Source organism: Pholis gunnellus (assembly GCF_910591455.1).
Source record: "Pholis gunnellus genome assembly, chromosome: 11".
NCBI lineage: Eukaryota > Metazoa > Chordata > Actinopteri > Perciformes > Pholidae > Pholis > Pholis gunnellus.
In genome coordinates, this window is record NC_136538.1 from 13,113,926 (window position 1) to 13,129,798 (window position 15,873).

General features: G+C 39.9%; 2 protein-coding genes across 2 annotated transcripts; both read left to right on the forward strand.

The window, feature by feature from the left end:
* Nucleotides 1-306: 306 nt before the first annotated feature.
* LOC306702643 (pyrokinin-1 receptor-like) lies at nt 307-5,166 on the forward strand (the record flags this gene model as incomplete). The annotated part of the gene is made up of 7 exons (XM_079168284.1): nt 307-456; nt 616-712; nt 1,536-1,741; nt 2,086-2,307; nt 2,385-2,562; nt 3,112-3,354; nt 5,099-5,166. 7 exons carry the CDS (start codon nt 307-309, stop codon nt 5,164-5,166), a joined length of 1,164 nt encoding a protein of 387 aa, XP_079024410.1.
* A 2,520-nt stretch (nt 5,167-7,686) lies between these two features.
* LOC306702674 (rho GTPase-activating protein 19-like) lies at nt 7,687-13,939 on the forward strand (the record flags this gene model as incomplete). Its single annotated transcript, XM_079168327.1, has 11 exons — nt 7,687-7,733; nt 8,044-8,297; nt 9,235-9,315; nt 9,892-10,101; nt 10,224-10,450; nt 10,770-10,856; nt 11,308-11,373; nt 11,668-11,877; nt 11,962-12,057; nt 12,289-12,401; nt 12,846-13,939. The coding sequence occupies 11 exons, from the start codon at nt 7,687-7,689 to the stop codon at nt 12,853-12,855; spliced, it is 1,401 nt and encodes a 466-aa protein (XP_079024453.1). The 3' UTR covers nt 12,856-13,939.
* Nucleotides 13,940-15,873: the final 1,934 nt, after the last annotated feature.

The window sequence follows — 15,873 nt, forward strand, 5'->3', positions numbered from 1 at the left end:
TCAGTTTGGTATGAGAATAATTTAGCAGGCGACCCTTCTGTTATCTTCTTCTGGCTGGTTGCTCTGCTGAATTGTGCAAGTCCATGCGACACCATAAAATAGTGCAGCACTCATTTAAAAGCAGCCTAATTTAAAACGATAACATCTGACCTGAAGAATGGTTGCTAGTGCCAGTGTCATTGTCAATGAATTTATTTCATCTAGGAATTCCATCATTATCATTATTATCTATAACCCAACACAGTCATGGATTTGATATACTATTTCTCTTTAACATTCTCCTAGTTGTCAACCAGCTGCCGCACCATGAACCTCTCGGAGCAGCTGTCATTGTACTTCAGCTGTAATGTCAGCTCCAGTGAGAAGCCGCAGCTCGACATAAGTGTCTTTAAAAGGGAGCCCCTGATTATAGCCGTCCCCATGACCATCTTCTACAGCATCATCTTCTTTTTTGGAGTATGAACAGTCATTTTACGAGACTCAACACACTATCAATGTTACCTTCTGAATTACAACACTAAGTGGTATTGTGTGATGACAAAATACAGTAGTAGCCACAGCAAACAGCACACACTTTTTCATTCTCACTAAATGCTGTCCCTTCATGCTCTCCAGGTCTTACTCAATGGTGTGAGCATACTGACCCTCTTCATGGATGCTCATATGAGAGTCAGTGCCATTCGTTTCTACCTCATCAGCCTGGTCATATCAGGTACACCATGCTTCCACTCAGTTCAAAACGACAATAGAAAGTGTCATCTTTATGGTCTTGTAAAGTCTTGATTCCATCTCTGATGAATGTAGACTTCAGTACCTGTTTGCAGACAAAGTGTTTCACCGAGCTCAATTTGCGTTAAATGTCACACAGCAGTCTATAGAAGTGCGCTTCATATGTTGAAGGAACAGCTTGTGCCTCTGATGTGCTTATAAGTTATGTTTAATAACTGTAATGTGGGAGAAGGATTGTGTTTTTATTTGCTATGTGTGATATTAACACATTTTGGCACATGACTCTTTGAAAAATAAATGTACTCACATACTTACTTACCATGCACTTTATGGAAAATCAGGACTAAGAATGTTTAAAATTACAGAATTCAATAAAAGTAAAACAATTATTTATTTCTGATGGAATTAAGTGTGGAATAGACATTTCATTATTAGGCTTGTTTATTGTCTATTAACATCAGTGGATAGAATAGAAAACATTCACTGAAATTGTATCAACAGCCCCCAATCATGACAAATGCGTTTGATGTTTTACATTCCATTTCATTATGGCTAGGTTAGTACACTAAAAAGCATTCATTCTGCATTTATTTTGGGCATGCAGAGATGTATTTCAAACCTGAAAATGAAAATTATGAAATACATTTCATGTAAAATGAATGTATGTAATGCGCACATATTTAATTTAGACTAATTATTTAAATGTATTATCCTTGTCCTGGACTGTGGTGTATTGCCTACTTCGAGGAACCATCTTCAGTGCAAATTTCCTAAATGTATGTTGTTTTTTTCTCTTTCAACTTTAGACATTTTGCAGCTGTTGACCATCCCGATAACTTTGTATCGCTACTATTGGGAGAGCTACCCATGGCGTCTGGGCCGAACAGTATGCAAAGTCTACTTTATGGTGCGCCAAGTGTACTGTGCCACCACAAGCTGGGTTATCCTGACCTTCACCACTGAGCGTTATGCAGCCATTTGCCACACCATGTGGTCTGTCTCCAGCCTGAAGGTTGAGTTCTTGCAAAAAACATTAAATGCAAAAAGCTTTGGGATGTATTCTAATACTGTTTACTACATTTGTCTGCAACTGTCATCATTTGGCGTGATGTCCATGTTTGGTTTCTTCCCCAAAATTCATATAAAACAGGTTCATTGTTCATTCTCAAATTATTGTATCACGATATACTGCAGGAAATAGTGTAATTAAAAATTAAAGCATCTATCCAACTACAGGGCATTCTCATGTTCAAAACATGTTCATACTGCAGACATTTTTGAGAAAACATGATTTTGACACAAAGAACACAGTGGGATGCTTTAACTGTTCTATGTTTGTATTTTCCTTTCCAACAGAAGTCTCGGCTGCCGTGCCTTCTTTCAGTCTGGATCATTTCTCTGGTCTCGGCTGTACCCTTTGCTCTGGTCTATGACCAGGCTCTTGCCTGCATCCTTGACTACACTGCCACTACACGAGAAGACGCCTTCCATGTGTCCACCATGTGTGAGATGACAGAGCCTGATCCTGCACACATCTACAAAGGTGCTTTACTCATCAGAGCAGGGTTCTTCTTTCTGGTAAGATCAGTACTTCTTGAGAGGCTATATTTGATAACCTGCTTCACACGCAGACACTAAACATGCCTCTTCAACAGGTCCCTCTCATCTCAATCTGTACTCTCTATCTGCTCATCCTGCTCTACCTGAGGCGGAACGGACGTCAAAGGAGAAACATGGGTCTAATGCGGTCGGATCCACAAGGAAGACGAGACATTCAGTGCCATCAGAATGGAAAGCTGCTTTCAAATGAAAAGAGAGCTCTGAAACTAATGGGTGAGTAATGGGAAATGTATAAAACCGTGTTCTTGAGGTTGTGGCATAGTAACGTGCTCTCAAGTGCTCTGATGTATCTTATTATTATCAGAATAATGACCTTATTAAGGTCTAAATGTCCAGTCACTCCAGAAAGTGGGACACCGAATTTCACATGACCTTGCAAAATAGGAGATGCTGGACCCTTTGTGACTTCCTGCCCTCTTGGTTGCTAACCAGGCAATAAATAAATTACACTGAGCTCGACAATAGTTTCAGTTCATTTAGGTTAATACATATTTGCAGGCAAAAAACACATTGTTTGTCATTGACTGTGATGCTGTAAACAATTGTCTTTTGTCAACTTGTCATGTCCAATCAGATAGTAGCATGGACTAGCATTGTCGATTGCACACAGTTACCTCACGATATAGTGTCAGGATCTGTCTACACTTTTGATGCCCTTCATTTAGGTCAATTATGCTAGCAATTGCTTATTTACTGCAATTAATTTCAAAATCCCTTAACATGAGCGAGAGTGATAAACATCTTCTATGTTGTGTCTTCCAGGTGCAGTCTTGGTGGCCTTTTTTGTTTGCAACTTTCCGGACATTGCCTCGTCGCTGATGCAGGTCTACGTGGTTGTGTGGTCCGACACTGTCCTTTCTGTCTACACAATCCTGAAATCCTACTTGTCGCTTCCACTGTGGTATATCAACGGTGCTCTGGACCCGCTGCTGTTCTGTATTTCCTCCCACACATTTCGCAGGGCGTGCAGGAGAACTCTGGTTAAGCTCAGGTCTCACTGCTACTGTAAATGTGGGAGCATGTATTGGCTGCAGAGAAGTTCTACTAAAGAAGCAAGCACAGTAACAGTCAGTAAGAGGATTAATGGTAAATGCTATAGAGAGAATAAGAAAAAGAGAAATACAATCATTAACAAAACCGATCAGAGGAATGGAAATATCCATGAAAGCGCCTTGTAACATGATCAGCAACAACAAGCAATCTGAATTATAATCTCTTTTATGCTATTAACCCTCCTGTTATGTTCGTTTTTTAGGTACAGCCATGATGTTCGCGGGTCAATATGACCCGGTGCAGGTTTAATCATCCAAAAGTTGTCAGAAACCAAAAAATCCTAATAAATATAGTTTGTACCTCATCACCAACACCCTTACTAACAATTCAATCAGTTTTTAGTGGAATGGAGTTATTCCCCCCTCCATAGATCATAGTTCAATGAGGGTAACTCACTCGTTTTAATGAAAAATACATGTTAAAACAATTTTTTAGGTACATTGGAAAAACCTAGATGTAAATTGCATTAGTCTACCATAACATGTATTTTCTTCTAAATTTTTTTTACATTTTGAAACTTTCTTTTTTTCATGGGGTGATGTAGATAAATGGAGAAGAGACACCTCTGCTGTTCAGGGTCATATTGACCCGCTCACTCAAAATCAAGCTAAATGAGTCATAAGGATTTGTATTGAAAGTAAACTGTATTTATGTTTATTTATAGTGTTAAGAAACACACATTTACAAAAATGAACAAGATATCAACACAATGAACGAGGTGTGTGTGTGTGTGTGTGTGTGTGTGTGTGTGTGTGTGTGTGTGTGTGTGTGTGTGTGTGTGTGTGTGTGTGTGTGAAATCGGGTGAAACATGTTGGGAGGAGTAAGAGATACTTTGTCTCACATTTTCAAAGAAAGAAATGGTCTAAACTTGACCCCTCTGATCCCTTATAGCCTCCACTTCACTGCCGGGTCAAATTGACCCCGAACATCATCTCTGTTATATAAACCTGCAGGGGGGGGTTGCAAATACATGATATTTTTTATTTATTTTTTTTCACGTAGATTACCCTAATTAAGGCAAGCAGAAGAAGTTTCATACAGAAAAAAAAATTGTAAATATTTTTTCTAGATTTTCAAACTTTGAAACGGGTCAATTTGACCCGCAACATAACAGGAGGGTTAAGCCGTTCAGAACCCCTGGCCAAATTAAGAGACATAACTTTTCTGGGATGTCTAGATCTATGACTACTGTCATCTGACTCCACCAAAAGGCACACCCTTATTTCATTGGATGTCTCCAAGCTAATCACAGTGTTCCACATAATTTAGAGTGGACAGCAGAGTCTCACAAACTTTGTTGACAACCACGGATGATCGGGAGGCAAGCAAGGCTATCAAATAAAGGCCACATGTGCAGTGTATAGAGTTACAAGATTGCAGCGGACAGTGCTAGAATTAAAGAGATGGTGTCCTCTCAGGTGCTATTTGGGTGCGGTCTACCTGACGGATTCTTTGGGGTACGCTCGAATTAATGTTGATCAACGTTTTAAATAACATTTGTTTTTGTTTTTTTATTAACGATCCGTTCAATAATTAAAGAATTCTCACCCATAGAGTAGGCTGCTATTGACGGCCTCCCTGCAGACGCCTCAGTGAAAGGAATCGATCATCCCTATGTTCTATGATTTTACGGCAGTTCGTGAGCCTTTGGGGAAGTGCAGAACAGATTTTACTGTGCATGTGTTGTACACATAGACTGCAAGGTCCAATACCATTGTCCCCCCCTAAGGCCTTCAGCCCTGAACCCTCAGGGACTTAACTGACGTCACCTGGTAAATTGTTGAGTATTAGAGACTGCAAGTGCTGTAAATGGTATAAATACGAATGTGACAAAACTTTGCCGCCATGTATCACGCTGCCTTGATGGGGCTTAGGGCTGTCCCTCTGTCAAACAGTGTTTGAAATCTCTCTCTCAGACATTTTTAGCCCTTCATGCAGTTGTTTGCTGCTGTTCAAGATGTTAAATACAGGGCATTTAAAGTAAACATGGGATGTTACATTACTTATACAAAGATTTATAGCATTTACTAAGAATTTCTTTTTTTATGTAATGAATCCGTCCATTGGAATGGTTGGGGGCTCTGAATGTCACCACAAGAAAAATAAGGAATTCAATAGGAAAATATTGTTCCGTTTTAAACTTTCTAATGATAAGATCAGCTTATCATGCATCCTATGTATTATAAACACAGAGTATTCAACTCAGGAGGCTTTGAACATACTGTTTTCTTTTATTAATGAAGAAAAGATAAATGTTGTTCCTTGAAAAAAATGTCTCTTAAGACTGACTTATCATGTTTAATTAGGTGTTATTTTTACGTTCAGATTAGAAACGCAAATTCCATTGTAATGAACAGAGAAAAATAATACATATACTTGTAAAGTGTTTTGGTTGTAGTTGATTGCCAATGATTTATAAATACATTTAGAGAAGAAATCCGCCATTGCGATATTTTTTGGTGTTTGGAAAATATAACTGGGTTCTGAAAAAAATGTGGCACCTTGGAATACATTTTTTTTTCCCACTATAACTCTGCCTTATTTCTGATCCTTCTATATTACTGTCAAATTATCTCAGTGTGCTATTGAAAGCCGGAAGTATTTTTTCTGTCAAAGTGATTACTATGTCTGGAGAATGTGTGAGATTTTATTGATGTCAAGTATTATTGCTGTTCCTTATTGGAGCCAGAAAAATATCTTTTGTGCTTAGAAGCTTACATTATTGTGACTAATGTGAAGACATTCAATGTAGCATATTTTTATATCAAGTGTGATACAACGACTCAGAAATGTAACCGAAATTACAGGGTATGGTAGTGTGTATTTCTATGCTAAGTTTGAATTATTACATATGTTGTTCAAGACTCAAGAGCATTATTCAGGTGTATTTATCACATTATAACTGTACAGGTTACGTACCAATTGATTTTTCAATCTACAGATAAGGGAAAGGACAAAATGGTCAGTTAAACCAAACTTTGTACATTTCTGTTCTTTGTATTAATATTAGAAGTTGACAGTAATGTTAATATTGTCAGTGCCATTGTCAGAAAAAGAACTCGTAACAAAAAAAGCAGTGTATGGTGTGGTTTTTCATCTTTCATTGCAACAAATTACTACCTAGCAGGGCCGTGTCTAAAGGTGTGACAGGTTAATCTTCATTAATTCTGAGTTACCCACAGACACATAAACAAATTGATGGTGTCCACTCGCCTACCTATGGTCAAAGTGTAATGAAAATGATGTCATAGCTTACTAAGGTTCTGTAGGTTAACTGACTTCAAAACTTCCTCCTAACTTTTGAATGGAGTTCATTGAAGTAAAAATAAATTTCCCGAAGAGTGTAAACTAGATGTGTGGAATGAATAATCCAATGCCAGGTGTCACAACCCTGCTCAAAAGGCCGCAACATGAGGGAGACAAGACGAGTATAAAAGTAATAAATAGACATTTATTGAAAGTACCACTAACTAAATAAACAATCAAAACAAAGCAGCATCCAGGCCCTCCAAACAAGAGGTGGCGAGGAGCCACAGCCAAAGAAGAGGGGCAGCCTTTATAGCTGGGACCCAAAGCTCAGGTGTCGCCCATCAGTGGCCGATTAACATCCTGGAAGACAACTGAGGAGAAAACAGGACACAGACCCCTAGTGGAAGGGAGGGGTCGTCACACAGCACATATGAAAAATGCATACGATGTGTTGACTGACTGGGTGCATTGTAAGAAAATAACTTACACACACAAATTCTGAAAAGCTCACAGTTGAAGACAGATAAGAAGGACAAACAATGGGTTAAGATTTTGTTGCTTCAATCAAAATTGTTGTAAAGACAAACTTACCATTCCATGTCAACTTTTACAGAGAAGAAGCATCCTGACAGGAACCATTACAAATTGGCTTGTTTGTGCACAGCCCAGGACAGGAGGACTCCGCAGTAGGTTAAACCCGCCCAGAACATCCCCCTATCTACTGACACGGAAGTACCCTCTGCCACCAGACTACAGGGCAGCTTATTTCCTAAAGCTGTAAAACTCCTCAGCTCATTTTCTGCACTCCACCACAATGTTCTTTTGTTAATTATTGTGGAGCTCAAAGGGACAACACCATGCATTTCGTTGTGCAACCCTTAGAATGATAATAAATTAGCATTCACATGTTTTATGAAAGGGGTAGCCCATGTTCATTATTTATCAGTTGAGCAGTCCTGACGTGCGTATATTTCAGCCAATCACAACGCCGTGGGCGGGACTAAAGATAAAACAGCGGAAGATTCAAAACGAAGATGGCGGCTGCAGATGATCCCCACAACAATCACAAACTGAGCAGAAGGTCGACACTTTAACTTTTATACATCCTCAAATTAACAGACAATAAACTATTATATGACGTGTTTTTTATCATTAACGTTAGAGCTAATACAATATATTTGTTGTGAACTAACACTATTCAGTAGAGTAACTAACGTTAACTACTAGCGTTAGCCATTTTAGTTAACCTAGCAACAACAACGTATGCTAGTAATAGCTAACGTTAATCGGCTAATACCTGTTTTAACTTCTACACTTCAGGTACCAGCCCGAAGCATTACTATTCCGTCGAGTCTCGAAATGACCCCCGACTCTGTGTTTCTCATGAACAGTGGGACAACATGCAGTGTGTTTATCAGCCAGGAGAAGCCCAACGCGAGCCAGCCTGTGATCTTTAACCCGGACTTCTTCGTGGAGAGACTAAGACACGAGCATCCACAGGCCTTCGCGGATTTGGTACTAAGCAACATCACTCGTCTCATAGACCTTCCCGGGGACCAGTTTGCCCAGCTCACCGGCGAGTCCGAGGCGAAGGTGCCCACTGCCGCTGGCTTCCTCCGCTCCTTCAACTTCCTGAAACGTAAAGGTGAGACCAACATAGTGTGCTCAGAGCCTTTGAAACGACAATTTAGACTAACGTGTTTGGAGTGAAGTTATTTTCTGTTGAATTAGGAAGTTTAAAAACTAAGACTTGCAATGCATGTATCTCCACCTGGGATGAAATGATAATTTAAAAATAAATTAAATCATCACATAGATGATACACACAAGTAAACGCATGAAATCTGACCACTGCATTTAACCCATCCTAAGCATTTCGGGGCATATATAGGTATTTTGGAATAGATATTTATGATTTGTCCCCAGGGTGTTGTATAGTAAGAGTACCTTTTATACATATAATAGCAAATGCATATCTTGGGTTTTGTGTCGTTGGTCAGACAAAAAATGTAATGTGGAGATGTAACCTTCACTCTTTTTAGATTATTTAATTAATACATAAATAATCAATAGAAGGGCTTCAGTTAATTGTTTTCATTGCAGATGAATTTGCAGATTATTTTTACAATTATCGTTTGTTCTATAAAATACTGAAACATTTCAATCACAATTTTCTGAAGCCAAACTCAACATCACCAAACTGATTGTTCTGCCCAACCCGAAAGGTATTTACATGTATTGTCACATAAGACAAAGAGAAGCTGCAAAGTGTTACAATTTAGAAGCAGGAACAAGGGAATGTTTGGGATTTTTGCGTGAAAGGTGAATGAAGTGATTAATTTCGATCGACAAATCAATGAATCAACTAATTGTTTCAGTTTTAATATACAGTTTGTTAATTCATAATTTAAGTAATTGTTAGTTTTTGTCTGTTTATTCACAACGTGCTGTAGGTTATGTAACGGGGTGCAGCCGGTCCATGTGATGGATGGAAATGACAAACGCTAATGAATCTAATGACAATGAATACAGTTGTACACGTAAAGTATAACATCATTACTGTTCTATTTGATGACTTTCAGACAAAGGAGTGGTTTTCGGTGCACCATTAACCGAAGAAGGAATTGCACAGATCTATCAGCTCATTGAATACCTGAGTAAAAGTGAGTACCACTTCATAGACATGCATGACTTCAGCCACACTTTCCTCCGATATCATGACTACACACATTTCTAATGCACGAGGAGACAGATCTGTGACCATGATGGTATTTGTGTCAAACACTTGATTTAATAACGTCCTAATATACCTAGTGGAATTGCTTGATCAACCTGTATCATTAACTATTGGACTTGTTAGGCATCGAGACTTTATCCTAACTCTTACTACTTTGTCTCAGTTGGAAAGCAGTGAATTATCAGAAGGTCATGGTTTATTTCTATAACGCGATGATGTAATTCAGGGAAAATAGACAGGGAGCAAATGCTTGGGTCAATAATTCATCTGAAAGCTCTTTGCTCCTTCCCTCTGTCCCTCTCCTCCCCTCTGAGTCTTTGTCTCCCTATGGCTCCTTCACTCTGTCCTTCCCCTTTGAGTCTTTGTCTCCCTATGGCTCCTTCACTCTGTCCTTCCCCTTTGAGTCTTTGTCTCCCGATGTCTCCTTCACTCTGTGTCTATCCGCCTACACACCACATCTCTTTTGGTCGTCTCTCACCATCTTTTCTCTCTCACCCCTCAGACCTTGACGTGGAGGGCTTGTTCCGTGTGCCGGGCCACAGCCTCAGGCAGGCGGCCCTGAGAGAGATGCTGAATGCTGGGGCAGAGATAGATCTAGAGACGGGCGACTTCCACCCCAATGATGCGGCCACACTGCTCAAAGCTTACCTGGGAGAGCTGCCTGAGCCTCTGCTCACGCACAGACACTATCATGCCCACCTGAAGATCGGAGGTGTGGGTTGACGATACACAGATCCTTGTCACGGCTCAATATCCAGATCAATGTTAAGAAAATGAAAATAATAGTGCACCCCTTTGCTATTTTGTAACAATTCTCTTATGTGCCGTGTCCAGAGCTGACTCGTTTTGATGATGGAGGGGAAAAGACGACTGTGCCTGACAAGGAGCACCGGATTGAAGCGTTTCAGCTGCTTTTCATGCTGCTCCCAGCAGCCAACCGCAGCCTGTTGAAACTGCTGCTGGACCTGCTGTACCACACGGCTCGGAATCAGCACATCAACAAGATGTCTGCTATCAATCTAGCGACAATGTTTGCTCCACACATCATCTGGCCCAAAAATGTGAGGACCGTAGGTTTGTTTTGTTCTACCTGCCGAGTCTGTGCCAACTATCCCCAGGAGTTGGAGCGGTCGTCTAGTAATCCGAAGGTTCCTCCGGAGAGCATCCAAGTGTCCTTGAAGGAACACACTGAACCCCTAAGTTGGCACCTTGAGAATTTGAATAGATGAATGTTGGCATACGTTGTAAAGTGCTTTGAATGGTTGATAGACTAGAAATGCACTGTATAAATACATTTTAATAACTATGCTTTCAGTCTAGTAAACCTTGACTGTTTTCATGAATTTGTTTGTATTTTTTTGGGGTGTTTTTATGTTGCAGGTGATGGCAAGTGATCTGCAGGCAAACATCGAGCAACTGAATAATGGCATCGCGTTCCTCATCAGGCACTCACAGAAACTGTTCAAGGTAAGCAGATCTTCTTTGTCTGATAAGAACAACAGCATGAGGTGTTGAGGTGGTCTGTATTCTGTGCTGAACTTAATGTTCACATAAAAGAAACAAACACGGGGAGGTATTTCTAATGGAAGAAAAATGTGAAAAGATAAATGTAGTACATCACAACTATGTCGTAGTGATGGTTCCCCTGTGATCTCATAGTTGTTGGCAGGGTTACAATGAATGCAAGCAGGGTAATTATACAGAATATGGAGTTTACATGTCCAGTGCCTGTAATCGTAAGCCTTTCAGATCTCAACAATTAGCTTATATTTCTTCATTCATTTCTTTATTCCGTTTGTTAGTTTCTATATTGTACACATAATATATTCTTCCAAGTAGCAGCTTAAATACACCGTTGTTTCGTTCTTCACAATGACTTCATCAGAGGATTTCATTTACATGTTTACTTCCGTTGAAGGCACCTATATACATCAAAGAATATACCCGCGTGTACTTCACAGGATCTAAAACTCTCCAATCAAAGGTGAGTGTTTTGGTCCTTTTGTCTTTTCTTCTTTTACTAACTAAGTTCATCTCAATAAAAAGAGAGAGTGTTAACGCTGCAATAAATGAATCATAGTATTTCTGTGCCAACTTTTGAATCCAGTAACCTCAGTGTCTTTTTAATTTCAGATACTTTGTGTCTAAATACAGAACTTTTGAGAGACTCTTATCTGCTACTCGGCTCTAAATAGGATGATTTTCAAAGGATGTTGAGTTTTGGGTTGCAGTGAAACAAGTGAAATATCTGGTCACATGTTACGTCTGACTTTTCTAGGATGACTTGACACTCTGTTCTGGGACTCAAGATGTACCCATAACAGCTGCCTCCCCTTCTCCCTCCATGAGAACAAGAGGTGAGGTCAGCAGCACCTCCACCACCAGGTCCTTTGAGACCCAGAGTTACACTGAATCTGCCCTCAGAGAGCTGTACCAGCAGGTCAACAACATGCCGGAGTCTGCCAAAAAGAAGAAGCTCATCAGACAGGTACAGCACCCACTGGGAGAAGAAACGACACACAGAAAACAATTTGCAACCCAGCAGCTGAATGTGTTGTGTTTTTGTGTGTAGTTTGATAAGCAGCCTTTGCGGACGCCTTCGGCTGACACACGGACACCCTTCAGCAGGAAACACTGGCGTTCACGCTCTTTGGGTGGAATGATCAAGGTTTGTTCACAGCAGCCTTCACCTTTCAGCCTTCATTCCATTTTGAGGATTTTTTCCTTATTTGTTAAAATAATGAGATCTTTATGGTCCTATATACATTATAGTGGCTTTAGATGAAAAGCATTTAATTATAAAAGCATTTTTGTTTACAATGAAGAATCTTCATGGTATGATAAACACAGCCCTACCCTCTACACATCTTCCAGTAATGATTTTTTGTTTATGAAACAGAGGAAGGTGTTGGGAAGCCAAGTTTTAACAGAGAAAGAAAACGACAGTCTGCAGAGTCCTCTACCCAGCGGCCGATCGATGCCCAGACGAGATAAAACACGAGCTGTGGAGGAGTGAGTATTGCATTGATACAACACCACACAAATGAAACAAGTCTTAGAATGAGTGTGTGTGCCTAGTGTAACATGGGAGAATCTACCGAGAAGAGACTATCGCCTCCTGTTGTGGTCCTGTGTCTAATCATATTCCCCAATGATGGACATGTATGGAGACGTGCTCAAGTACTAATTATCTTTTTTTCAAACCAAAACCAATCAAAATGTCACATTTACATTTTTCACTCCTAAAAGTGTCATCCACCAGTGACGAGTAGTTTTCCTCATGGCTGTGTTGAAGGAGTTTTCTGGTACTTCTGTCTGTGGTTCACCACAGGCCAGCCTGGCCTCACTGTAACTCAACGGCGCTTACGTTGTTAATGATGCCTGATGTTCTCTGCTGAAAGGATTAGAAATGACCTAATCTTTTTCTTCTCCGTCTCTCTTTTTCATCTCGCCCAGGATTCTCTAAAAGAATGCGCTCTTCACAACTAAGGAAACATCAGGCTGACCGTTATGTGAGGGGTGTAAAGCAAGGCAGTGAAGTTTGTCTTAAAGGTTGGGAAGAAAGCAAGAAAACCACCCAAATGTTTTACTGAAGCTAGAGGGTAGGGGGTTAATGGACCACAGTTCCATGCACTATTGTAAGTCCATGTTATTGACCCGTTTTCTTACCCAGTCTATTCTTTCACAATGTCCAGTGACATGTATTAACACCAGTGAATTTGTGGCTATTTAGCTTTACCGTTGACTGAAACGTGTATTTATTTCGTATTGGTCATCTGTGTGTTTCGAGTCCTGGAATCGAGTGCATCAGATGTATTGGATCAAGTGTGATGTGCAGGCTTTTCTATTTAAATGTTAAATTTGTTTGTAAATTCTAGTAGGTTTAGTTAGACTCACGCAGTCGATGCAGAGCGTTCAGGACTTTTATTAGAAAGGTGGTAAATTCTGAGATGTGCCTTAAAGTGAATATATCTTAAATTACTTCATATTGTAATTTGTATTTAACATTTTCTCTTTAAATTCCAGATAGCTTTAAGTGTGTGCTGAAATTTCTCTAAAGAACATATTCAAATGTTGGTAAACTAGGGCAGTGAAGACTAGTGGAGGTTGGGAGATACCGAGTTAAAAGCCAAAGGACCATCTTGTGTAGATTATATGAATTGTTTCCACGAGCGCAAACCTTCTGTGATTCTAAAGAATACTGTGATATTTAAAAACTACTGCTACTTTAAACTTCATCTTGGATATTATCGTACATTTTACAGTTGTATTGCTTAATATGCACTTGTATTTAGTACAAGAAATGTTATGATTTTTATTTTTTTATATCTATTTTCATCTTTTACTTTCAAAGGTTACTGAAGAGAAATGTGTCGTTTGCCTTCTATTGTGATTGTTAACCCAGGTGCTTTCTGGGAGAGTTCAAGCCACTTAAACCTGCTTGTTGTCTTACTCTTCAAGCCGTTTCCAGATCAGTCACTCACGTCGCCACGCTGTTACAATTCAACTATAATGTGATGCTTTTTCAACATGTCACCTGATGGCATTGATGCTACTGTGAAGCTATGCACCTCACTGCAATTAAAAGACATCAAGCTGAGTTCTGTGGGTGTCTTTTCATTTGAAATGTTAGCATGTGGGCTTAAGTCGGGTGGAGACTTTGTTGTGAGCCTTTTGGCCACTTTTCCTTCCTGGAATGTAACTCATGTTGCTCTCTGGAGCTCGTGATGCTGTTTGACTTAGAGCCACAAGGTGATGCTGTTTAGTTGCAAATAATTAGTCAGCCGGAGCGCCTGGTGTGCAACATCTTCTCTGATCTGGTCAAGACAAGGCAATATCTTCTTATTAGCTACTCCTGTCATGTTAAATACCCAAAATATGTTTATTTGAACACTCGATGTTTTAATAAATAACTGAAATATATTGGCCAAGTTGCCAATCATACATCATGAAACCTATTTGAATATATGTTACTTCAATGTTACTTTATGCTTCTCTCGTATGTGAATCAATGTCCAACAGCCAGAAAACAGTCAACAAGTTGATTGAAATCTTTTAGGCTTATGACGGCCATTGCAGCAAATACAAAAACGGGAAGGAAACACATATTCAAACAAAACACGTGACAATATATGCGCTCAGATAAACGCAGATGTCAAAATATAATTTAAATGTGAACTAGTTTTAGGCTAAATATGACCAATATATACCCACAAGGTCACCAAAGAACACGTTGTTTTACGGAGTTGGAGGGTGAGTGGGTTGTTAGTAAGAGTGAAGGCAGCTCTCCAATAGGAGGAATGTCTGTGTGTGTCATTATGGTGTCCATGTCAATGCATGTTTGGTATTGTAAGTATATGTTGTAAACATCTGTGAAAATGGGTCTGCTTTTTCTCGTGTTCTGTAAATATACATCAGACAGCTTCCATAATAGGAATAGTATTGTTTTACAGCCAGAGCTCCGGAGGGGTTTTTATTTAGCATTCCTGCTCCAAAATGAGCATGACGACTGTAAAATGAGTCAGACATACTGCAATCAACTTTACATTAACTGGTGTGCACAAAAGAACCACAAGCATATATGATGAGTGTGTGTGATTTGGCTTTCAGAGGGAGCTAATTCCGTCTCGAAGTACAGATAGAGAAGTACCAGACTGAAGGGGAATAAACAATTCAAGGTTGAAATATGTTTGTAGACTCCAGCATAGTTGCTTCTCAACAATAGACGGTGGAATAATCTTTCTTGCCTTTTCTGTGAGAACCAGCTCTTCTGAGGGTGAAATACACAAAACCTTTTTTGGGTTTGAAGCATGCGGTGGAATTTTCTAGATGCTAAATTTGGTTTCTTTCTGTTTTTTTATTTTTCTTTTCCCTCTATCAAGCACTTCGAAGTTTTGTGAATTCATTCCTCTATTCAGACACACGAGAAGCTGCCGGCGTCGTCTTCATAAACGTCTGGTTACAAGCGGTAGGAAAATATGTATTGAACTCCACAGGCTCCGGCACTCGAGGTTGGGTGCTATTCTACATTAATTGCACCTATTCCCTCATCAGAGTCAACTGTTGGTGAGCGCTTCTGTTTTGCAAACTCTCCTCTCCCAGACTTAATCGTAAATTGCAGCCATGTCCTCCAACGGCTTTGAGAGCAGCAGAATAACTCCTATTTGTGTGCATTCCTATCACGACTCTGTGAGAGCGGAGGGACGTTAACATCCACCCCCCTTAGCACTAAACACCACTGTCTCCTCTTTAATTAGCCATTCATAGAAGGAAGATCAACACTGCACTGACACTTTTACCAGCACAGATGGAGCTTTTTTCTATGGTGTGTGTGTGTGTGTGTGTGTGTGTGTGTGTGTGTGTGTGTGTGTGTGTGTGTGTGTGTGTGTGTGTGTGTGTGTGTGTGTGTGTGTGTGTGTGTGTGTGTGTGTGTGTGTGTGTGTGTACACCTCAGCATATGTATGCTTTTCCAGTTGGTCAGGCT